General features: G+C 39.3%; 1 protein-coding gene across 1 annotated transcript; it reads left to right on the top strand.

Annotated features, from left to right (window-relative positions):
* On the top strand, window positions 1-26341 carry LOC114470545 (atlastin-3-like). Its single transcript, XM_028458767.1, has 14 exons — window positions 1-139; window positions 11470-11682; window positions 13274-13408; window positions 14070-14174; window positions 14259-14309; window positions 14576-14632; window positions 14751-14843; window positions 14976-15114; window positions 18291-18418; window positions 18491-18547; window positions 18636-18707; window positions 23192-23383; window positions 23478-23717; window positions 25496-26341. Exons 2-14 carry the CDS (start codon window positions 11479-11481, stop codon window positions 25553-25555), a joined length of 1533 nt encoding a protein of 510 aa, XP_028314568.1. The 5' UTR covers window positions 1-139; window positions 11470-11478; the 3' UTR covers window positions 25556-26341.
* The last annotated feature ends 459 nt before the right edge of the window (window positions 26342-26800 follow it).

The following is a 26800-nucleotide window of genomic DNA, read 5'->3' as shown; positions in this document are numbered from 1 at the left end:
GAGGCGGAAGAGTGTCGAGGTGGAAAAAAGTTCTCACGACCGCAGTTGTGGTTGTTTGGATGCCAGTTTGGAAAAGTTGTGTTTCAGCCTTCATCGGACACTTTGGGAATTTTGTTGAAGCCTTGTGAAGACATTAAAGGTAACGACGCGCGACGCTAACACATACAAAGGAATATTTTACAGCCTTTAGAACGTAGCGTCCGTTAGCTGCGGATGTTTGGGTGTTTCGCAGCCAGTTTTTTTGTTTAATCGTGTTCTGAGCTTTGACGTCTGTGTGTTTGTGAGGTGTAACAGAACACAGCCATGGATACGGGGGTACCAGTAGAACTAACCCTATGGTCCGTAGTTGCTTTGCAGAACTTAGCTTTAGTAGAAAGTGAACTGACCGACGCCCAACACATGATCCTGTGTAATCCTACTGCATTCTGCCTTTTCAGCTTCTGTCATCAGAACAACACCCAGCCAAAAATGTTACCAGCTTTGTGGAACCTTTGCTAAAATTCATTTTTAGTTCAGTATTTATTTATTTATTTATTTATTTTTAAAGCATCCTCGCGCTTTTTAATTCGGTGTAAAATACTTTTTTAAAAAAAAAATGTATCCGTGATAAAATAAATAAATAAATAAAAAAATATCGAAGCGCTTATATCGGTGATTTTAGATGCATGCATGCATGATTACATGTTAGAAAAGGCTTGATTAAGTGATGTTCTCAAACAGAGAACAATAGTCAGCAACAGTAGATTACTGTGTTGGATAGAAGTGTTGGAGCGGAAAATTTTATCGGAGAGCTTATATCGGTGAGTTAAGATGCAGGCCGATAAAATCCGATATTCGTTTTCTGGCTGATATCGGACCGATATCAATATCGGATCAGGACACCACTAATTTGGATGTTTAGACTTTTTTTAAACCTTTTTCTTGAGGCTCCTTTTTTTGATATAAACAATTTCATTTACCACTTTATAAATACTATTCTTCATATTTATTTTGTTGCAATGAGCGTGTAAAATTTTTCCCTTTGTATTGTTTAAGTTTACTTGTTTTAAAGGAATTTTTTTTTTTTTACAGTTATTAATAGGTTTGCACCGATTGCAATTTTCTGGCCGATCCCCAATTTTTAGGCCGGGCTACCCGACTCAAAACGCCACTCACTTTGTTCTTGTTGTTAAAATTCCTACTCCTCTGTTATTTGTGATGGATCAGGCTGAAATTTGGTAGATGTAATCTATGGATGTGTACGCATCGACTCTCGAAGCCCGATTTTCATTTTGGTGCTCCAAAGGAAAAAAAATCAATTCAATTTCTCATTTACTTGCGAGTGAAATATTACGACGGTTGGTGGTACCGAATCATTGACACATACTAATATATAAATGGGGCCCATTACCCCATACGTGTCATTTTTCAAATGACTTCGGGGGGGCCCTAAATCAAAAATCGGGCTTTGAGCATCGATGCGTACACATCCCTAGATTATACCTACCAAATTTCAGCCCGATCCGTTCACAAATAACAGAGAAGTAGCGATTTTAACTAGTGTACACAACAACAAGAACAAAAAGACGAAGAACAACAAAGTGAGTGGCGTTTTGAGTCGGGTAGCCCGGTCTAAAAATAACTTTACAGGATAAAAGTTCCCAAAAGTCAAACAGTTTAGTTGTTCTCAGTCTTATTACAGTCACTTGTTCATTAGTGGAAGCTTTTTATTCATATCCAAAGCCATGAACTCCATCATTTTCCTTGTAGTAACTTTGCTCTTTTCGCTGATAAGCATTCCCACCAGACAACTGGCTCTTTGCTCTGCTAGCTTTAGCTTGAGCATTAGCTTGATTGCTAGCTTCAAATGCTGCATACTGTGAGCAGTGTGGTGGTTTTTTACAAGGTGATACAGGTAGCGTTTTGTTTGCAGCTCCACCATGACTTATTTCCTATGAGAAATCTATGTTTATGTTTGATTCTTTTGAAAAGCGAAAAAATACCTTACTAGTCTTTTACAATGGTTTACTGCCGGTGGTTATTCATATACATTAATTTAAGAAGATACAGGATGATGGTCAACCTGCTGGGCATTGCTGCCTAATGCACCTCCACCGGTGCTTCCCTTGCATGTGTGTTAATCTGAACACCACCCTGGGCGTAAATGGGTCATCAGCTGGGGACCACCAGTCATAGATGTTTCGCTCCTTTAACCCCAGTACATCTCCTGGTGGCGGAGCGATGGCAGGGATCTCTCCCTGCCACCCCCTGCTGATGCCCTCGGTGTTATCTGCCCCCCAACTCTTATGCTTCCTCCTCAGCCATAGCCAAAAGCTGCCCCTTTCCGCCTCCTCCGACCGTTCTTTAATGGCTTTTCGACACCCTGCTTTTGTGCATCCCATATTGCGCAGCAGGTGAACTCTTGAGCACCCTACAAAGCTCCTGCATCCCACTTCGACGGGGCACATGATGGCTTTCCAGCCAGCCTCCCTGCAGTCTTCAACCAGGTCTGTGTACTTAGACCGCTTCCGCTCCACCAACATAATGGTCTTGCGTGGCTCTGACCACATGACCAAGTCTGGCCAGAGCGATATTTCTACTACCTCCCTGGGGAAATGGAGCTTCCTCCCCAGGTCGACCCTCATGGTCCACTTGCTGCCAGGTGTGATGACTTTTGACATACATCTCTGGCGAGGGGGGATTGACATTCATTGGGTTTGACCCAAACCGGGTGGGTTGTCTCGCTGGAGCCAAAGGACTGCCGTTAGCCTCCTGTCTGCATAACTCTGCCACCTCTGCCAACTTCTTATATGAATAACCATCATCCTATAGACCCCTATACAAATTGAAATGAGTGGTGTGATTGCCCAGCCAAGAGGCTACGACTTCCTGTAGCGGAGTCTGTCAATGTCAATCAAAGTAAATGTGCAACAAGGCCGTGCGTCACAACAGCAAAAGGGTAATTATGATTTGGGCTCTTACCTCAGAAATGTCCATTGCCAAACGACCATAGACCTATATCAATGCTACCCAATGCAACTTTGTTATATTTCTCAATGTGCGTGCAGAAAAGTTGAGGCGTGGCTTCTGGTAGATTGGCAGAGGCAGTGGGAGGAAGTGGAGCTGTTTAGGGCGGGACATCGAGACATCCTCTCTAAGAATGCACCGACTGATTGGCCGGCTCTTGAACATTTCTTTATTTTATACACTTGCGCAAGTATTCAAATTATCTTCCTGGACATGTCTCTGTTTTTTCTTTTGAAAGAAATCTTTGACACTGCTTTGTCCATTACTGTAAAGAGGAAAAAGAAAAAGCACATGAATATTCACAGTAGCAAATCAGTTTAAGTAAAATTCAATCCACACCATGTATAATATTTGGTGATATGCTAAAGGCATCTCAGAGGCTCAACTTCCAAAATAAATAAATTAGTATAATATCAAATTTAATTATTAATATCAATACTAATTATATGATGCTAATTTAATTATTTAATTAATAATTTTAATGGGAACAAGTCAGTTATAAAGTAAACATCTACTTCATGACATTGTTGTATTATATACCACCAGCGCCAGAATGTTAAAAACATGTTCATAGTATTGTGGGGAGCTAACAATGGTAATGTCAGTGGTAGTGATGCAGTTATTAGGGCTACAAGATTTTGACAAAAAACCTAATTGCGATTTTTCTGACAGATATTGTGATTTCGGTTGGATTTATGATTTTTAAAAATATTTCATACATTTAAATGCATATGTGTGAAAATATTAGTTCCTGTAACTCCTGTGAGGAAACAAAATACTAATGAATAAAAAAAAACTCATAATTAAACAAAAATGGATGAGAAAAATAAAGTAAGATACAATTAAAAGGAAGATATAAGTTGTACTGTAGCTCTGATGAGATGTTTAAACGCTCTGAGCAGGTGAAGCTGATTAAAGTTGAGTCATGTTTTCACAGCACTACATGAGAAATGGACAAAGCTTTTACTGACAAGTTAAAGTGAAACGCCACTGGTCTGCTCTGATTTAGGAGTCAGAGATGATTTGTGTAGTTTTTTGCCAGGTTAGATGGTGTTTAGGTGGTGTTTGAAATGGCCAAGGATGAGAGTGGGAAGGACATGTCCGCATAAAAAAAGACGTCCTTTCCCTCATGGTGACGGCGTTTTAACCCGATTCTGTCAATTTGCGCGTTCAACAGTAGATTCCGTTTTTATTCTTTGATTACGTGATTCCAATAACGTGGATTTTATAGGACCCTAGTTGTAGTAGTTGGCGCACTCAGAATGAAACCAAAAAAAAAAAAAGAGAGAGAGACTCGCTGGAGCTCATACAAGCGTGTGTCCTATAACCATCTCTGATTGGCCAGCAGCCCAGGAAGGCGGTTCTCTGCAATTCTAATTGGTGAACAAATATATCACTCAAATAATAGAGATGGCAAAAAAACCTCCTGCACCTAAGGTTACGTTATAGCAGTAGTGAAAACCTTAAAACCGATGCGATTAAGGTTAATTGTTCAACCTTAGCAGTTATACAACAAATCAACAGTTTAACGTCACGTTGATAGAAAAAAAAAAACAGTTCTGTATCAATGCTTGATACTCACACATTCCAATGTGGGATAGGATAAAGTACTTATGGTGTTTAGTTGCCATCCTGACAGTGCGCTCACTGTACTTTATTTTCCAATGTTCATTCATTGCTATTGTACTCGTGCTATGCCATCTGGTTTTTGCATAGTCTTCAAATTACATCATCACTGGAAGGTTGAAGAGTGAAACCCTTTTAAAGATCGATTTCTTTTGCCATGTGTTGCTCCTCAGTACTCCTGCTACACCAAATGCGGTGCCCACTTATTACGAGTTCTTCTTTGTCTTAAGCGACTAGATTTCCAGTGCTATACCCCTACCACTGGTCTGGTGTGGGACAGGCACAACATATATGTTTGGGACGACGCATTTTCAACATTGTTCCAGCTCTAGTTGTAACCTTTTGTTTGCAGCCCCCCCACGAATTATTTTGCATTATATGATCCTTTGCTCTCTTTTTTTCGTGTAATACTGCCGAACTATCGACATGCTATGTTGACCGTGCTCCAGGTGACTGCTGCTGTTAACCTATGTAGCAGACACGTGACAGGCCTGCCCTCCAGGTCATGTGCTCACGTGACTTGGCTACAGGAAGATGGACACTCCAAACCTCTTTTAAACACTCTGCATTCCTTTGTTGTTTGTTGTCTAATGTGGCTGTAATAATTTTATTATATATAATGTCTGTCTCCTCTTCAGTTTACACATACCGCACCATGTTTTCTCAGAGAGCAGTGGCCATGTGACCAGGTAATTGCGGAAAAAGTTTTCCCATGGCGCTTGCGATACATTTCTTTATTGAAACGACTGAAATACCTCATCATCAAAGCGCAAAATGTTTTTAGCAATATTTGAGTGTTTTCTTAAAATCAGGTGTTTCCATTAGCAGTCTTTATTGTGCTATTCAGATTTTGCACATTTCCAAGGGCAGTGGAAAACTTAGATAGTGATGAATTAAAGTCTGCAAATAATACTGAAAAGAAACAAATAACCCCTGGAATCATTTCCAAGTTTTTTGTTTTGTTTTGAAGTAGTGCTCATTAAGAAAAAGCGATACAGTATATCGTCAAAAACATTCTCACCGGTAGAAACAATAAATGCCCATGTCGGAAATTAGCGAGGGCCACGGGCCATTTGTCCTTCAATTTAGCCAAGAATGACCCTAAAAACATTGTGCAAGGGGTCAAAATTGCCCACAAGTTTGTTGTCATTAATACTGTTCATGGCAGCTCTGCAGCGGCGTCTCTGAGGTGTGCACCACCGCCGCTCCCACCCCTCAGCCCTTGCTGCGGTAGGTCATGGACCGCTACTTGGTTAAAACCAGATAACTATCCAACAAAGTGAACCGATCCAAGGTCCTCCGTCAGATCCACCCAAAGTTCCACAAACACGGTGACAGAGATGAACCAGTAGCAACACTTATCAACTGGAAACTCAACTAAAGCGAACTATGCTAAGCTAACAAATTGACACACAGCTAAGAGCTAATGCTAACCAGTCCATATAAGGAATAGACCAAGTAAAAAGATTAAAAGAACACATCTTACTGTCATAAAAACACAGAGAGCCACCTTTTTGTTTATGGTCAGATTTAATACTTGTATGGAAGGATAAAAGCCATACATGTCACATGTTGTGTGAAATAAATGTTTGCATAAATAATAATGTCACTATTCATCTGTCCCAACTTGTGAAATGCAATATTTTTTAATTATATTTCACGTGTTCACAGACAAAGCTGGTCCCATTAGACTAATGTAACTATTGTGATAATTACACCTAAATATACTGAATGATTAAATTGACACACAGCTTGATCCAGTTTAATTATAGGAAATCAGTGAGAGCTATTTATCAACTTTATGTAACTCATTATAAGATAAATGAAACAATATTCAGCAGTAGTACAAAAATACTAATGGAGTTATTTGTGCTTTTCATGTGCTTTTTTTATAATTTCATTTTAAGTGAGGACATAAATGAATTTCATACAATACCACTAATAGAGTGATCCACATGCACTAATATATTCCATAAAATATCAGCTCATGAACTCATTGAGTCAGCAGCTATTGTAGCCTTTTTTAATGTGGCAAGTGTTGATGTATTCAGATTAATTTGTGTTTGTAAGGAACCTGTTTACACTGTAAGTTGGGAATTGTTTTATTTATTTTTATCATTTTTTATTTATTGTGATGTTTATTAGGGATGTCCCGATACAACTTTTTCACTTCCAATATGATAGCGATATTGCAGACTTGTGTATCGGCCGATACCGATATTGAGCCGATATGATATCAGCACAAATCATACATACATTTATTACTTATTTTGTAGTGTGGAATGTTAGAAAAGGCTTGATTAAGTGATGTTACTCAAACAGAGAACAATAGTCAGCAACAGTTGATTCCTGTGTTGGAGTGTGAGCCAGAATCACCTATGGATAGAAGTGTTGGAGCGGATAATTTTATCGGAGAGCTTATATCGGTGATTATAGATGCAGGCCGATAAAATCCGATATTCATTTTCTGGCTGATATCGGACCGATATTCGATAACAATATCGGATTGGGACACCTCTAATGTTTATCGTTATCGTGATGAATACCAGAATTATCGGGATAATTTTTTAGTCCATAGATTTTGCTCATCGCTAGTGCTGATGCTGAAAATCTTTGCCAAAACTCGGCAACAAACATTTGGACAGTTAACAGTCCAGCATGCCTACAGTAAAACAGGCAATAGCAATGTTAATTATGATGATGATTATAAAATTTTCAGACCTCACATTTGGCATCAGCCAGGTGAGGAAACAATACAACGAAGAAAGAAATACAGTAGAAGACATGTGGGAGAGATTTCATGTAATCCTTGCTTCATTCTTACACCTGGTATTATCAGATTATTCTCATAATCTGAGACACATGTGCACAGACTCTCTGCTTCGTTCAGTGTGACCATCTGGGTTTGTGTCATTTGGCACACTCACTACAGAGAAATGGATGGTATGCTGCTTCCCTCTGCCACACCTCAGTAGAGAATCAGAGCTCAGTTGGATTTTACCAACATGAGAAGTCATAGGAGGGACTGTCTCCATCAATGAGAGGCTTAGAAATGAATGGATTGTGCAGATGCTTGACAGCCACGAGGGGAGCCCTCAGTCATCTGCACACAGAGATACACACCGTCTGTGAGGGAGGGAAGACGAGCATGTCTGATTATACATCAGGCACAAAATGAATGCTTATTATAACTAATCACAAGCTCCCAATCTTAGCTCTTAGTTTAGAAAGCTTTTACAGGGGAAACCTGCATGATGGGAAGGTCAGCTTTGGTCAGAGTTGGGTTTAGGTAACAAAATAACAAAATGGCAGATTCTATCAGAAACAGTAGTCAACAATAGTGTGACGATATCTTGATACGGCGATATTTTTTCAAAACCTTTTCTGCTTTTTCACTGAAATGTGCTGGTCGGTCTTCACAGAAATGTTGTCACTGTTTGTTGAAGGGACCAATATTTTGTTTACCGGAATATTGCACTATAATGGTGTCACTATTTAAGACCCTATGTTTTGTTTACAGAAAGCACTATTGGCGATACATATTTGTTAACATTGGTATGTTGACACTACAAAAAAATTGCACTAAAATATTGTCACTGTTCATAGGACACTTTCAATTTATTGTCTTTCAGAGATATAAAATAAAAATTGTATTTTTTCACTTAATCTTTTTTTTTTCTTATGTCATAGATTATTGTAGATTGATTTCTGACCAATATATTGATAATTGCAGTATTGTCATATCGTGAGATAATCGTTATCGTGGGCTTTGTATCATATCATATTGTGAGGTACCCAGAGGTTCCCACCCCTAGTCAACAATCTAATCCAAACGAGAAAAGAAAACTTGTAATCTCAGACCAAATCTACATATAACGGATAGGGAGAAGTGATAATGACCAATGACACAAATCAAAATTAGCCCATCTACTTACAGTAGTTCTAGTATCAGTAGTTGGATAAATTGCTGCTTGTGTTTCTTTTGTAAAGAGGTAATGGGGGGTGGATAGTCCTGGACTTGGGTCGAATGGCCAGAGAAGAGCTGATCATTTTATCACATTGATTTGTTTTAGGTATTAGTGAGTTGGTGAATTTATAAGGGTGTGTTTACACTGAAAAATCCTAGAGCGGTTAAAACACTCTTGGATTCAACCCGAGCACCATTAGAGGCTGAGTTTACATCAACACACGTCTTTGTGAACTGCAGGAGGAATGTAAATGACAGAAATAAATCCTTAATAATTTCAGAACATGCATATCCTGCGCATGTGCTGGCACAGCAGAAATAGGCACACATATTTTTAAATAGCACTTAAAAGATCCTAACCTAAGAACTGTTCCCCTGGCTTTGAACCAACAAACAGTACTGGGAGCGGAGGGACCTTTGGTCTAGAGAAATATAATGTGTATCTATTGTGCCAAGGCACACAAGTGGGCTCTAACAGACAACAATGTGTTGCAAATGTAACATACGGGTAAACTAATTTTCTGCTGAATGTCTCAGTATCTTCATCAACATTTGAGTAATTGACTTGGACATGTCAATAGAAGGCATAAGGGAGTACGCTCAGCAATGTGGGTTAATGTATCAAAGGATCGGAACTTGTAGGTCCAAACTCACATGTGGGTCATTGCAAAGCCTGTCTTTAGGGGCCCTGGCCTTTAAAAAAGGAATAATTATGGTTGTTTTTTAACGGACTGTCTCCAATTAAGTCTTTTCACACTCTCGCTTTGGTTCAATTCTTCCGCATTAAGTCAAAGGTCAAGAGGGATAAACTCGCCATGGCTGACGGTGTAAGAAGCGAGTCAGACAGAGATTTAGATTATTTTACCTGTCAGAGCGTTGATTCCTTGAAAGATTTTTTGCATAAACATGGTATCGTCTTCGAGGCATAGAGACCGAGTTATCTGCCAAAGCTAATGCTGCGCACTAGCTAAAAATTCTGTTTTTTTTCTGAATTTTCAAACTGTTTCAACTGATGGCCTTACTCCAGTTCACTTATCGACCTGTCTATCTTGTGCACTTCCTTCAAATTTCTAAATTGAATTAAAATAATAGCTTATAATAAAAAATTATCATGGACCTGGTTAGTGAATGGTGTTCCTCGTAAATTTACCTTTTCAAAGTGAGAACTCGTACTGTTCATCAATGGGAGAGGAGTGTGGAAGCAGAGGAGGTCTGTCGATTTGATACAGTTTTACAAAAGTGTTTTGATATGTGCATCATTCCCTGGTAGAGTCCGAATTCACCCGCTGGAGACCCAGGTAGTCTGTGTTTTCATTCACCAGGGGTGGAAGCGAGGGGACGAGGGATCGACTGATTTGGGATTTTTAGGGCCTTAGCCAATGACCTGTACTGACTGACGATTTTCTTGAGCCGATATTTGGAGCCGATACTACTTTTGCTCCCTCAATTTACATCATAAAAATACACAATGATGATAACAAATGGTACAATTCTCAATTTTAAAAAAATAAAACATTTATTGAAATTAACAAAGGTGACAGCAAGTAAAAAATATTTTACAAATAATAAAAACAGGTGATGTAGAACAAGTACAAAATAGAGTAAAACATCTCATGAAATATTATAAAAGAGAACTGTTTGTCCTTGTCCTGAAAATAGCTTTGACAAATGTTGGCCTGACTGAAGATATATTAACAGGATTATTGAGTATAAAGATATATAATTATAGTATTAAACACAAAAAGAAACCATGAATAATAGTCCATATAACAGAACCCCAGAACAGACATTTTTTACCATACCATATGTTGTTTTTTATGATACTGTAACTGTGTCTGTTCTGGCTTGAATCTTTAAGTGTACTTGGATGTTGTGTGGGGGCATTTGCAATTTTGTTGTACAATGACAATAAAAAGATTCTGATTCTAAATTAACAGAGGAAAATAACGTGATGTCAGATGCGCATTAAGCAACAAACTGATCAAGTTTCTGTTCTAAATTGCATCAACAGGAATAAATATTCAAACAAGTAGTAAACTGCTTCTCAAAGTTAAAAACTTCTTCTCAGCGCAGCGCTGAGTGAGAAGTAGAGGGAGAGAAAGAAAAACACACACACACCAAACCTCCAGCCAGCTGCTCATTAAATACAACAGCAATGACAACAACACGTGAAACCACTGAACAACGCTAAGTTAAACAGTTAAAAGATGCTTTGAAAGTTTAAAACTTGCCGTTGGGATTGAAGAGCTTCTTTCACGCTCTGCTAGTGGGGGGAGGGGCTCTGCTCTCTGCACCCTCTGTCTCCAGCAACACGAAGCAGCCTGTGGCTGATGCCGATACACGTAAAACACGCAAAAACTGCCGAATAAATCGAGCGGTAATGTCCTTGTTTTGGTTGCCAACTGCCATAAAACTACACAGAAGAAGAAGAAGAAGAGGGAGTGACTGCACAAAGTTCCTTTAAAAACAACTAAAGTGAGTCTAATATCCTTAAAAAAAAAATACCCCGTAAATATTGACCAGCAGGTGGCCTCAGTGAGCAACATTTGTAACTATGGTGAGTAACAATAATAACAAAAAAATGCGTGTGTAATGCAGACTTAAATTTGCATTTGGAATTGAGTGCTTACAAGGTCAGTTTAAAGAAGATTTACATTTTATTCTGAATTAAAGAGGATTTAAAGCTTTAGATTTAAACCATCCATGAAAAAGCTCCTTAATCTCCCACTTTTCTATAGCAAGACATACTTCCTACAGGCACTGCACTTGTATTTAAAATGGAAGATAGGCTCTGACCCTTTTTGGTAGGAAAGTTGTCTGATACAGTCTGGGATTTTTGTGATTAGACTGCCTTGCTGATTATGTTTCAGGAACCAGTAATGAGGAATCAACCAGGACCCGTTCAGATCGTCACAGTGTCCAAGGATGACCACTCCTTTGCTTTGGACGCTGAGGCCCTGTCTCGGATTCTGTTGGCTCCAGAGGTCCGAGACAAACAGGTGGTGGTGCTGTCAGTGGCTGGTGCCTTCAGGAAGGGGAAGAGCTTTCTTCTAGATTTTATGATCCGTTACATGTACAAAAAGGTGAGTGGAACGGTAACAGCAGCTGTTAGGGCCTTCAGACCTACTTTCACTTGCAACAACTCAGAAGCTGCAGCTGAAATATCAACAGAATATTTGACAATTTACAAAATAAACTTGTGGGTCTGCATTGAGGATCATGCCAAGATGAGCCCTAAAGGCCTGGGACCTCATGGACAAAGATGTGTGTAAAATAAGCGGACCTTTCAATCCAGAGAGATGTTTGATTTCTTTGAAAAGACTGTAGTTGAGAGGCCATGTTTTTAAAGTTAATCATTCCTAAAGATTTATAGGTTGAAATTTTTCTATTTTAGACCTATGGTTTAGACCAGTGTTTCTACAATGGGGGTACGCGATGGCACTACAGGGGGTACTTGAGAGAGAGAGACACAGAGAGAGAGGAAAACTAACAAATGAAAGCATTATGAATCTGGGGATTTATAATGTTTATTTTTAAGTTAATAATGATAATCACTTCATTTCATCATTATGTTCAATAGTTATTTTTTCACAGATTTCTGAGCAAAATGTAGTACGGGTAGTGCTTGCATTCAGAAGTAAGATAAAGGGGGTACTTGAGCCAAAAAGGTTTGAGAACCACTTGTTTAGACATGACTATTTCAGGGATTTGGATATTTTACTGGAAGGATTGAGCAAGATGCAACTAGTTGGCAAACGATAAAAAGCCTCTATTATATAACCTGCTGCTTCAGAGTGGCACAGACAAGTGTGCTGTAGGTTTGATACCTGTAGAACCACAAGCACTGTCTTCCATGAAAGAAAACGATGGGTTGTGCACTACCAGGGCCCATCCCCGCAGCAACATGTGAACCAACAAGTTCACAGAAAGGGATAATTGACATTTTAGTATTTGGTTTTAATGAGGAGTGGAGGACACACCCTCTTCTGTTGCATCGTTGCATTTTTTTTCTGAACTTAAACTTTGCGAGGTGTTTTATTATCCCCTGCCACAAAGTGTGGAAGGAGGATATCGGTTTGAAATCCAACTGTCCGTCCGAGTTAAAGGGGACAGCTTTTCTCAGAAATTGTTTAAGATAGGATAACCAAATTTGGTGTGTGGCTTTATGGCATCAATACCTTGATGGAGTTTGAAAAATAATTTATTTTAAGTTATTGCCCTTCTTCTGTTTTTTTTTTTAAACTCTGTTTGAGGTAACTTCAAAGGGGACAGCTATTCTTACAAACCACTTAAAATAGTAATTTTATATTCTGATGTGATAATATTTGCTTATGTATACATTTATGTTCTTAGATTTAAGACATTTTGGAAAAGGTTTTGAGTTACAATGACAACCAATCTGGTGGGGGATGTTGATGACTGTCTTTTTGTTTCACTCTGTTTTTAATTCATAATGATCTCTCTATTCATTCGTGCTACTCTCAGGCAGTGTAACAAACATCTGACTGAGGAGAGGTTTATGACTCATAAGCTTTCAGAACTCCACTAAGAATGTCTTTGTACTCCAGACAGAATAAAAAGATAATAAAAGTTTATTTAAAGACTGACTTTTGACTTGATCCTAAAGCCACAGGTTTCCTCTGAAGCAGCAGTGAAACTGTGTTGTCTCTGCAGAATGACGAGAACTGGCTTGGTGGTGATGATGAGCCTCTGACTGGGTTTTCATGGAGAGGAGGTTCAGAACCGGAGACTACAGGCATCCAGCTATGGAGTGAAGTTTTCCTCGTCACAAGGGACGATGGGTCAGAGGTGATTACATTCCTATTATTTATGCAAACATTTGATGGTACATGGTAGATGTTAATGATTGCTTCGTTTGCAGCTTTTTTCCTGAAATAATTGAATCAATTATTTAGTAAGGTTTTAAAAAAAAGATTACCACTTGGACAGTTTGTTATTCAGATCTTATACTTTTACCAATAAATAAAGGTGACAGTAATTTGGAGGCTTATGCTTTGAAATATTAAAGTGACCCTTTGAATTACATTAGAATGGCTTTTGATTAGAACTGCCCACCACTGATTCATCGTAGTAATAAGTATTTGAAGTATTCTGATGCATCCCAACTTCACGAGACTCTTCACTGGGATCATCCGACTTTGAAACTGGTAAAACTTTGACAGCTTTGCATGCTCATACTTGCTAGTTGACTTAAAGGAATGTAAGATTTTCCTGTAAAACTGCCTCCAGACCACAGTTTTTCAATCAAAATATTGTAAATCGGTTTTTGACTTTTCTGCTTGTCAGCAAAATGAAAGAAATATTGTGGTGGTCGGGTCAGTTTAAAGACATATCTGCTCTCACACATTTTTTTTACAGGTTCAACTTATGTTTTTGAACAAATACTGTATAATAAAATGTTTTCTCAGTTTTGGTTTTGGACTCAGTGTTTGTCTTTCTGTTCATTCAGCTGGCCGTCGTGCTGATGGACACCCAGGGAGCATTTGACGACCAGTCCACTGTTAAAGACTGTGCTACCATCTTTGCCCTCAGTACCATGACGAGCTCTGTACAGGTGACTGGCTCCCTCTGGATTCTATGATGTTACACGTCCTCCATGTTTTCTTGAATTTGGTTAATGCAGATTCTTGTTTTGTAGATCTACAATCTGTCACAGAATATTCAGGAGGATGATCTTCAGCAGCTACAGGTCAGTTTGGGTTTGTCTAAACAATGTTGACAATACAGCAAATTCATTTGATAACTACCTGCTTTGGTGCATCAAACAATGGGGTTTTTTGCAATGCTTTTGTTTTTCTGATTTTATCAAGTTATTTGTAACCATATTATTAAAAATGTAGCTTATGTTAGGATAAAAGAAGCACTGATAGTTTGTTTAGCTTTACTCTGTATCAGTTTTGCTGTAGACTTTGTAATTTTAATGTTGACATGGTTTCCTACTGCTCTGTCTCACAGCTGTTCACAGAGTACGGTCGTCTCGCCATGGATGAGATCTTTTTGAAGCCTTTTCAGGTGATGAGAAATGACCTCACTGCTCTTGTTGTGACTCATCTTGGATCGTTCCATTGTTGGTTTTGTGTTGTCTGTTTGCACAGATGAAAACCTTTCTAATGCATTTCTTCTACTGTAGTCTTTGATGTTTCTGATAAGGGACTGGAGCTTTCCCTATGAATACGTCTACGGCTTTAAAGGCGGTGAGGAATTCCTGGACAAGCGGTTGCAGGTACTGTTACTGTATGTCATGGAACCAAGCCCCTCAGCTATGTGCATGCATTTTGAATAAGTATCTTGGACTTGGCTGGTTTTCAAACATCATTTTTGCACCTGTGCTTAAGCAGTAGGTTATGTTTTTAAGGTAACTGATGTCCAGCATGAGGAGCTACAAACAGTGAGGGAGCACATTCATTCATGCTTCACAGATATTTCCTGCTTCTTGTTGCCCCACCCGGGGTTGAAAGTTGCCACCAGTCCTACTTTTGAGGGCGAGCTTCGTGGTAAGAGTGCCTCATTCCCACGTTCTGTGTCTAAAGTGTTTATGACAGAAGTTTCACTTGACGCTAATGAAATGGGCTCAATCTAAGGATTGGTAATATCACTTTTAGGCACTAGATGGTGGTATAAATATATTCTTGGTTCTACAAGAGAGGCCTTTAACAGCCCTAGTTCCTAGTGTTTGGTGGAGTACGAGAATTAGGTTCTAAGGTGGCATTATCTACACCACCTCTGCTCATTTTATTCTTTTATGAAAAAACAAAATGAGATCGAAAACATGAATACATTTTAGAGTAGAGAATCAGAATCCTTTTATTGTCATTGTTACTCTTTTGAAGCGCAACGAAAAAAGAAAAAAAAATAGCAGCTCTCATAAAAAAAGTGTGAACAGCAGAAGGTAGTGCAAAGATAATTTGTGCAAAAAAATCGAATCAAAGTCTGTAAAAAACTGCAAAATAAAATAGAATAGTGCAGGACATTATAATCTTAAAAAACTGTACAGTCCTCAGAGGATATTTACAAGACAACAGGGGTGTTTTACAAGAAAAGAGGGGTATTAAAACAGCAGATTCAGGGTTTGTTGAGGTTTGAGGCATTCAGGGCAGCAACAGCTCTTGGGTAGAAACTGTTTTTTAGTCTGTTTAATCTGTAGAGGAGAAGCCTAAGCTTTAATGTGCTCCTGTGATATTGAATTACACACTTTTTGCATCTCTTCCCTGAACCATTAAGAACATTTTGTTAACATTCAATAGCTCTTGTAAACATTATTTTAAACCTATACTTTATTGTCAATTTTCACCAAAAGCAACATTAAAATAAGAAACAACATTGCTATAAAACACAACACTTGTAGGATTAAATCACAGATTATGTCCACATTGGCAACAGCTGATTAGTCTCCATGTTGTAAAATGAAACAATTTTATTTTTAAAAGTTGGAAACGAGGCTTTCTCCAGTAAGATATCAGATTATACAGGTACTTTGGCAACTGCCATCAAGAAGTGTGCAGTGCTCATATGAGTGGCAAACATCACAATCAAACACTGCCTAGTTTATTAGTAAAGGTATTGCTGGACAACACAGGCTTCTGAAGCCTTAACATATACAGTATATACCTACATGGATCCATGTGTTATAAGACAGAAGCCCTGGTTTTAATAGTGGTATAGTTTTACAGTGATGCACAGAAATGCATGGGAGGATATTTAAAGGGATTTTATTTAGACTTCCTTCTCTCAATAAAACAATATACAGTGGGTACGGAAAAAATTCAGACCCCTTTAAAGTTTCATTGCAGCCATTTGCTAAAACAAAAAAAAAAAAACATTTTTATTTCTTATTAATGTACACTCAGCACCCCATCTTGACAGAAATGTAGAAAATTTTACAAATTTATTAAAAAAGAAAAACTGAAAATTTTCAGACCCTTTGCTGTAACACTCATAGTTTACTCACATGCTGTCCATTTCTTCTGCTCCTTCATTGGAGTCCAGCTGTGTTTAATTAAACTGATTGGACTTGATTAGGAAAGGAACACACCTGTCTATATAAGATTTTACAGCTCACAGTGCATGTCAGAGCAAATGAGAATCATGATGAGGTTGAAGAAACTGCCCAAGGAGCTCAGAGACAGAATTGTAGCGAGGCACAGATCTGGACAAGATTACAAAATAATTTCTATAGCAGTCAAGGTTCCTAAGAGCACAGTGGCCTCCATAATCCTTAAATGAAAGAAGTTTGGGATGACCAGAACTCTTCCTAGATCTGGCCATCCAGCCAAACTGAGCAATCTTGGGTGAAGAGCCTTGGTGAGAGAGGTGAAGAAGAACTCAAAGATCACTGTGGCTGAGCTCCAGAGATGCAGTAGGGAGATGGGAGAAAGTTCCACAAAGTCAACTATCGCTGCAGCCCTCCACCAGTCAGGGCTTTATGGCAGAGTGGCCCGATGGAAGCCTCTCCTCAGTGCAAGACATATGAAAGCCTGCATAGAGTTAGCCAAAAAACACACGAAGGACTCCCAGAATATGAGAAATAAGATTCTCTGGTCTGATGAGACCAAGATTGAACTTTTTGGCGTTAATTCTAAGCGGTATGTGTGGAGAAAACCAGGCACTGTTCATCACCTGCCCAATACAATCCGAGAAGTGAAACATGGTGGTGGCAGCATCATGCTATGGGGATGTTTTTCAGCTGCAGGGACAGGATGACTGGTTGCAATTGAAGGAAAGATGACTGGGCCGAAGGTTCACCTTCCAACAAGACAATGACCCTAAGCACACAGCTAAAATAACAAAAGAGTGGCTTCGGAACAACTCTGTAATCTTTCTTGACTGGCTCAGCCAGAGCCCTGACCTAAACCCAGTTGAGCATCTCTGGAGAGACCTGAAAATGGCTATCCACCAACGTTCACCATCCAACCTAACAGAACTGGAGAGGATCTGCAAGAAAGAATGGTAGAGGATCCCCAAATCCAGGTGTGAATAACTTGTTGCATCATTTTGAGGAAGACTCTTGGCTGTACTAGCTCAAAAGGGTGCCTCTACTCAATACTGAGCAAAGGGTTTGAATACTTATGATCATGTGATATTTCAGTTTTTCTTTTTTAATAAAATTGCAAAAATTTCTACATTTCTGTTTTTTTCTGTTAAGATGTGCTGCTGAGTGTACATTAATGAGAAATAAAATGAACTTTTTGGATTTTAGCAAATGGCTGCAAAGAAGTAAAGAGTGAAAAATGTAAAGGGGTCTGAATACTTTCCGTACCCACTGTAGCTATTGTGGCAGCATGTGGAATGAGTTGAAGCAATGCTTCCCAACCTTTAATGTGCCATGGACCGCGGACCCTGAGGGCACAATTGAGGGCACATCCATTTTATGACTGTGGGCATGAATGACTTCTGTCTGTCTGTCTTTCCGTCTGTCCGACATGACACATCAATGAAACACAGAGATTAAATACATATAATCTTATTTTGCCACCCCAAATGATCCACAGGCCAGTACTGGTCCGTGGCCCTATGGTTGGTTAAAGTACCTTTTTATGTGCATTAGATTCCAGTATGTTTCCACTTTGCAGCATAACACAAATTATGTGTTTTTTGGAGTTGCATGTTTGTATTATTCTCTGTCTTGCATTCATACTGTTTAAAATGAGATGCTCTATATTTTTTTTGTCAGATGTGGCTCCTGAGTTCAAAAATCAGCTGAAGAGTCTCATTCCTGAATTGCTGCATCCAAACCGTCTGGCTGCCAAAGAAATCAATGGCAACAAAGTTACATGTCGAGGCCTACTGGAGTTCTTTAAGGTAATGTTCCATGGCTTTCAGTCCTGCTCATTTCAGTCAGATCAATACTACCAATGTTTTCTGTGTCACCAGGCCTACATCAAGATTTACCAGGGGGAAGACCTGCCCCAGCCAAAGACCATGCTTATGGTAGGGTCAGAGTGAACACAAGCATGAGGGTCTTTCTTCCTTTGACACAGTCTGACATGATAACCTGTGACCTGCTGTCTCCCTATAGGCGACTGCAGAGGCCAACAACCTGGCTGCAGTGGCCACAGCCAAAGATCAGTATTACAAGAACATGGAGAGGGTGAGCACTTTAAATGAATGTGATCTCTTTTCAATGTCCCATTCGGCCTCAGGAGCATCATGACGATTCAGTTGATACAGTGGCCTGTAAAAGCAATCATACCCTGTGAAATGTTACACAGTTTGTCACATTACAACCACAAATGTAATTGTGTTTATGACAGTTCTGCTAACCAGCTAATTATTCGAAAGGCATGCACATTCCCAGGTTCAAGCTTGGTTTTATTGTCTTTTATACAAGAGTTAGTTCCAACCAAGTATTTTGAATAGACAAGAGACATTCCATGAATGCCAATATTGAGTAACGACATCGCTGGGACTTTTTACAGACATTAACATTTAGCTGAACAGGCATTCCAATAACCCAGTGGTTTTCAAACTTTTTCAAGCACCCCTTTCCATTTATTTCTGAATACAAGTACCCCCTTTGCTCAACTACAACATTTTGCTTAGAAAACTATTTAAAAACAACTATAGAGCATAATGATTGAATGAACGAGTAATAACACACATCTATCTATAAAAGCAAGGAACTTCTGTCTGTCTGTTTGTCTGTGCCTCAAATATCTCTGGTGTTCAGGGACAGACAGAGCTTATACTTGCAACATGGCTGCATCTTGGTTCAAAGTTGTGCGATGTTGGATTAGTTTATACTGCAATGTCACAGTTAATGACTAATTTCATAAAATTGTCTACCACGAGCACGGAGCAGAGCCCAGAGCCAATCACTGCACAGCTCCGCTTTGGTGTGTGCCAGAGCCAATCACAGTGGCGAGCTAGAGTCACGTGTGCGGCCAGAGCCAATCGCCAAAGACTTGGAGTAGCACCAGACGTGTGCGCACACAGCCAAGCAGACAAGGACCACAGACACACAAGTGAGCGAGAGGAAGATAGTTTAAAGGGGCCATATCATTCTAAATCCACTTTTTTAGCCCTTAAATGCATTTTGTTGTATATTTAGAGTGTTTATAAGTACAGAAAAGTTCAAATTAGTCTCTTCAGGTGCTCCGTTAATATCTTTATATTCTGTTTTGGTCATATTTTTCAATGTGTTTCGATTTTTCAATTCTCTATTATGTTTTTGAACAATACCGTCACAGTATTTGCAGCGGAACTGCCAAATTAGGACATCGACTCCAGGCCCAACACTTCGAGCAATCCGCCATTTTTATTTCTCGCTTTTATTTTGTAGTCCAAGCTCAAGGATGCAGAAGTTACGAGAGGATAAGTCAAAATGTTCGGTTGTTGGATGTAGTAACCCACACGCTTCATTACACCGTCTCCCAGCATCAGAACCTTTTTGAAGTGCCTGGTTGAGTTTTATTTTTCACGGAAATGTACCCACATCTGTGGGGAAGATCATTTTTGTGTGCGCGAAGCACTTCAAGGATGACTGCTTCGCCAGTATAAAGAAGGATTTGCCGAAAGACTTCATCTGATTGAGAGGTCAATTCCTTCAATCTTTGGAGACGACAGACAGAGCACTTCGGTAAGCTGTAAATAACGCTAAAAAGTGTGATAAGACGTCCCTGTCATTGTTTTGTTAGCATTAGCAGTTGCACCGTCTTCATATGTTAGCGCTGTGTGCTCGTTTTAGATCCTTGATGATATGGCCTACGTGATTTAATTTAAGTCTAAAGTTTTCATTAGTCATTTCATTTTGCCGTATTTGTCTCCGAAAAGACTGTATTAAAATGCATTTCGTGACGTTAGCTTGGCGCTAGCGTTAGCTCGGTGCTTGTGTTAGCTCACTTGTTAGGGTTCTGCAGGTTCATCGTCTTCATTTTCATCTCGCTCCGCCGGGTCCGACTCTGACTCGAACATGTAAAGCTGGATGGACAAGTCTTCCGTTGTTGACATTTTGTAAATAACATGTGAATAAACATTTTCTGTGCCGCGAGACAATCGTATCTCTTCTATCAAACTACAAAAATGGCCGAACAGGGTGGAGTTGAACAGAGTGTCACCTCTGCAACCTGGAGAGGGGGCGGGGTATGAAGTGTCTCATTTGCATTTAAAGAGGCCGCACCAAAACGAGTTGCTCTTAGAAGCACATCAGAAAAGGGGTAGAAGCTATAATAATGAGGAATTCAGACCCAAGCATTGCAGTTCCGCTTTATATAGACCACAACTGTATGATTTATATATAAAAAAGAAGGATTTAAAAGCATGATATGTCTCCTTTAAGGCTCCTTCAGAAGTTTTGAGCTCCTGTGGACTTCTCTTGTGAGGAAACATACTTTTTGACTGTTCCATATTTAGTGATTACATTTAAAAATGTTTATTTTCATTTTATTTTGAAATCACCGCGGAATCAACGCGGGTTACACCGGACGGAGACCGGAGGGGGGAGGGCCGTCTGTGCAGCCGCACTCACATTGATATACTAGCAAAGCTCTCAAGTCTCACGCATTGGGCGTGCGACACACACATTTCAACTTGATGTGAGTGACTGAGTGCATGCATGTGTGCGGCTAAAACGCGTGCGTGTGCGAGTGCGCCCACGGAGGTGAGATGGACAGGTAGCGAGAGACACACCATGTTTGCTCTGGGAGTGTGAGCCACATACATGATTTATAGATAAAGTTATTCTCAGTTTGCTCATCTGTTTATATATTAATTACTAACCTTGGATGATAATCACCCCTGCACTAAGAAATGTTAAATGCTAAATAAATAGCTTTATTTGTCCAAATGTATGTCTTTTATCAGATTCTACTTAAACTGCAGCATTGGTGTAAACTTTATCAATTTATCATGTTCATGTCCCATAGAATTAAACCAGGGAAATCGCACACTCTATTTTACTTTGCACCCGCACATATACCCCTTTATAACACTACAGAGTACAGAGTATGTACCCCTTTTTTTACATCCAACCTTCAAACACATACTCATTAGGCCATGATTGACAACTCTACTTAAGCTCCCACTATTTGAATACATACTTCCGACGGGCACTGTACTAGTTTTAAATAAATTCTTTTTGTTAATAAGTGGAAAGAAACAGTATTTAGTGTAGTGGTTCCCAACCTTTTTGGATCGTGACCCCATTTTGATATCAAGAATTTCTGGAGACCCGAAAGACATTTTTTTCTAGAAGTAGTTTTAGATAATGTTTGAGCTCAGATATATATATATATATATATATAACCCAGCTGGTCCAGGAGCTTTTTGTTTTTGTTTTATTGAAAACTATAACATCTGAACATTGGTTTCCTTCTAAAAAAAAAATAACACTGGATTTGAAAGGACGAATGATCTCGTTAATGGCTCTGAGTGACTTAATAGACAATATATTTTACATTTTAAAAATTTTAGGGGTGAACCTGTAAATCTCTCTGCTCAGGCTTCTCTTTAGGTGACGGACAGTCTCAGACAGAACACTGATGGATTCAAAACAAAGACAACAGAAACACACACTGTCCATTTAAACAGCGAGCGACTGACATTGGACAGGCAGCACACAAGCCTATGACAACATGGAACTGACACCGACTCACACATGCCAAACTTAATCAGACCACTGATAACAATTGATTACAGGTGTGGGAGGGGAAGGAGGGGCCCGCAGCGGAACGTGAACAACAGACACTGACGAACTGGAATGGAACTACAAGCACACAACAACTAACACACATGCACACACACACGCCTTCAGACACAGAATGACATAGAAACTGAGAGAGAAAAACAGGGAGACACACCGAGAGACGAAGACAGACAGAGGCACAGTGCGAGACACGTACTCCATAATCGTCACACACCCATGCACACTAACACCTGTGATCAGACACCATAGACATGAGAGAACACCTCAACCAACAGAGACAGAAACCTTCATAAATACCTGGTGGGTGGGTGGTTACCAACATTTCCCCCTTTCTTCTTCTCCTTTGTTTTGCAATGTTTATTGCAATTTTTCCTGTTTTCTATTTTTTTGCAAGTCGCACCCCCCAAAGAACTCTGTAAACACTTTGTAAATCCCTGGGCTAGATATCAAAGCATGTGTGTTTGAAAGGCCCAGTCAAAATTTAGACATAAATTCAATGGAAAATCTCTGGCAAGACTTGAAAATTGCTGTTGACAGAATCTCTCCAATCTGAGTGAGCTGGGGCTATTTTGCAAAGACGAAATAGGCAAAGAGTCTAGTCTGGAAATGTTGGTATAGAGCCATATGCCAAACTACTGTCGGCTGATTTTGCAGTTAATGATGGCTGTACAAATTATGGACTCGTGATGGCTGAACACTTTTCAGTTTACAAATTGTTTCAAAAATAGAACATGTATAATTTCCTTTCCACAATTCGCTTCTACAATTATGCAGCATGTTGTGTGTTGAATACATTTGCATTTTGGATTGTGATGTGAAAAAAATTCAGGGCTATGAATACATACAATACATGTTTGATTCAACATTATGTTATTTAGGAAATAAATTAGTGATGGTGGACAAGTGTCCCAACTGCCTGTCCCTCTTCTCAGGTGTGCGGGGGGGATTTGCCCTACGTGGCTCCTGAGTCCCTGGAGGAGAAGAATGTCTTTTTCTTCAAAGAGGCTCTTCGTACCTTTTCCTCTACTAAGAAGATGGGCGGACAAGAGTTCTGTGACAAATACCAATCCCAGCTGGAAAAGGAGATGGATGAAATGTGGCAGTCTTTCAGCAAGCACAACGAGGTGAGAGCGGTTGCTTAAGGAGTTTATTTTCTATTCGCACACAACATTGTTCAAACTGTTTTCTGTTTTATCTCCTTTTACATTTTCTTTTAAGTCCAAAAACCTCTTCAGCGCCTTCCGGACTCCTGCTGTGCTCTTTGTCCTGGTCTGCCTGCTCTACATTTTATCAGGCATCTTCCTCTTTGTGGGCCTGTCGACCTTCGCCCTGGTGTGTGACTGCACTCTGGGTGTGGTTATGATGGCCATGCTCACGTGGGCCTTCATCCGATACTCTGGTCGCTACAGCGGTGTCGGAGGTGCCATTGACCAGGCTGCAGGAGTGGTGTTAGAGCAGGTGAGCTTCTTTACTGTTACTAGACAGAGAGCATATGATCCGACAAAGACAAGCCAAAGGGATTTAGCAACAAGCTCCACCCACTGTGGAGGAGCAGATCAGGTTTACAAAAATACTGGAGTAAAGGTGTCTGGTGTACCGGGTTAAACCCTGTGAAGTTGATTATTTATGGTTTGGCACCCAGGCATTCTGAACTAATTAGAGCAAACTTTCCAAACAAAGTCAGTCTTGTTTATTCTAAACATTTTTTGTGATTGATTGATGTCTTTATTTGGAACATGTGAAATGATAAAACGAATAAATGATGAATTACAATAGCAGAAAAGGATCATTAATATGACTAATAACTCAATAAATTTAAAGGGGCGGTATTATGAAAAATTTTAACAACTTTATAATGGTGTTTCTACAGTGATGTACATTCCTTTAGCCTCTTTCACAGGGCCAAAGTTGAAAAAGTTCTGTTTTCTTCCTCCCTTGTTATTCCATATTTTGTAAAAATTCAGCACCAAACGGACAAGTTTGATTTTTTTTTTTTGCGTTGTGACGTCATAACGAGGTAACACCTCCTCCTGAATGGGAACTCCTCCCTTTCATATACCTCACAGGTAAAATAAACATCGCAGCAAAGGCAGGTTGACATTACAGTTAATATCACAGTTAATATCTTTATGTTCAGTATATAGATGAACCAAAGAGCGCTCACAATCTGTTCCATTTTTAGTAGCCGTTATACCGCCAAAACAGTGGACTATCGTCTTAAATGGACTATTTCTGTGAGGTGAGGAGGAGAAGGAAAACTGTTAATGATTTACTGTTGCTGATAAACACACACGCTGACGCAACGCTGAGTGTGTGTTAACGCCCACTCATGCATATGCATGAAGGCCCAAAAAAACGCCTGTTTTTAGGAGCACTGTACTCTGAAAGTGACTTTTCAGAGGGCTAAAACTCCAAAAAAAACAGGTGAGTTTGGGAAATTAAAGCTCAAATACTATGTTGTTGGGGTTCTTGGAACAAATGGTGATGGGTGAAAAATAGCATAATACTAGACCTTTAACTCTCACACTCACAAATGAGACATCTTACCTGTGGCAATACTTGTGCTTTATTAAAGTTTGATACGGTCTTGATCCGCCTGCTTCAAGCACATCACCCTTACATATATTTGTAAATGGGATGTTTAAAATAGTCAGTCCTCACTCCTTCACCGTGTGTGTGTGTGTGTGTGTGTGTGTGTGTGTGTGTGTGTGTGTGTGTGTGTGTGTGTGTGTGTGTGTGTGTGTGTGTGTGTGTGTGTGTGTGTGTGTGTGTGTGTGTGTGTGTGTGTGTGTGTGTGTGTGTGTGTGTGTGTGTGTGTGTGTGTGTGTGTGTGTGTGTGTGTGTGTGTGTGTGTGTGTGTGTGTGTGTGTGTGTGTGTGTGTGTGTGTGAGAGAGAGAGAGAGATGAGCCAGGAACAAGCTGTTTGTTCTGTAGGAGGAAAATCAATTGGACAGGTTACAAGTATGTGAGCCCACCACAAACTAAACATTAAAGTTAAAGCTGGAAAAGCAGATGCTCAAAAAGTACAGCTACTTACGATTTCACTTTTTTTACACAAAACCAGAACTGGTTTAAGTTTGCATTCTGCTTTTTACTCTGTGGAGTCACACCAACAGTCCAATGACATGATTTAGCAGAGTAATCACAGTATATGAAGTCAGCAAAGGTGGCAAACTCCCACTAACCCCCAAACCTCCAAGATACGTGCTGATAAACTCTCCTTTCTGCTCCTCTAGGCCACAGTGGTGATGAAGTCCAGAGGGGCAGGCACTGGTGACCAGAAGAAAACTAACTAATGGATTGTGGATCTACTCATGGTGGATGCAAACGGCAGCATTACCATGTCACCCGGGGATTGAAACTTGTAGCTTGAACAAATTGGCAAACGTTGAATGATGAGCATTATAATTCCACCTGTTAAAGTGTTAGTCAATCATTTTTATCTAAAAGTTAAACTTCAATCCTTCAAATAGTTTATAATTTGTTGTATTGGACAGGTGGGTGTTTACCTTATACAGTTTAAATTAAAAAATACTTTTGGATGTTTCAGGTGGATACAGGTTGGTAGGACAAGGAAAGTCTTTTTTTTTCCACAGTTGAAGATTTCTGTATATTCTCAGATAATCAACCTAAAAAGGCTGGCTTTATTTGTTTCTTTATAAATTTTCGTAGTTACATTTTTCTCTTAACGTCTTAAGTCATTAAGCTCAGTGTGCAGCTCTGTGTGTAATAAACACAAGCAGTTTTGGAATGGGAGAGTCACTATTTTAAGAGCAGAAGAAGCAAAGTGTGTTAAGGTTTTTTGATAAATTCCTTGAAGGAAATATGTTACGTCTTGTTTTATTAATGCTATATGAAGCAGATGTAATAAAGCATATGCAAAAACTTCCAAAGAAAACTTAAGAATAAAAAATACAATGAAATCATCAGTGAGCGCTGGCTTAAAAAGCAGCTTTAAAGTTGTTCTTATATAATCAGTCTTTTCAGTTTACACAGTAGGGAGTGAGACACAAAACCAATGGGAGATATTTTTCAACATAATGAAATGTAACCCAGCTACATGTTAGTGTGCAGCCCAGTAAGACTCAAACATTTAACCACATAGACTGAATGTGCTGGTAATGTAATCTTTTTACACCGGTCTGAGAGTTCATACTGGAGATTAAACTGCAGGTAGAATAAAAGCATCTGCACCTCAGTGTACACAACCATCTGAACATTGCTGCTGGGTAATTGGAAACCTTTCTTTAATTTGCCTGTAAATTAAAAGCATTGTCTACTTAAACTGAATTTGTAATACTTTAATCTATAGCAGTTTTTCTCAAATGGGGGTACATGTACCCTTAGGGCTACGCGATGGCACTAGTACAGGGGGTTCTTGAGACAGAGGAAAATTAACAAATAAAAGCTTTAAAAACATGGGGATTTATAATCTTTATTTTTAGCTAAAAATGACAATCATACTAAATGTTACCAGCAACTCACAAAAAGACAACAAACACAAAAATACACAAGATCACGACAAAATGCACAAAACTAAA

The sequence above is a fragment of the Gouania willdenowi genome, chromosome 10, assembly GCF_900634775.1.
Source record: "Gouania willdenowi chromosome 10, fGouWil2.1, whole genome shotgun sequence".
Classification (NCBI taxonomy): Eukaryota; Metazoa; Chordata; class Actinopteri; order Blenniiformes; family Gobiesocidae; genus Gouania; species Gouania willdenowi.
This window is presented reverse-complemented; position numbering and strand designations above follow the sequence as displayed.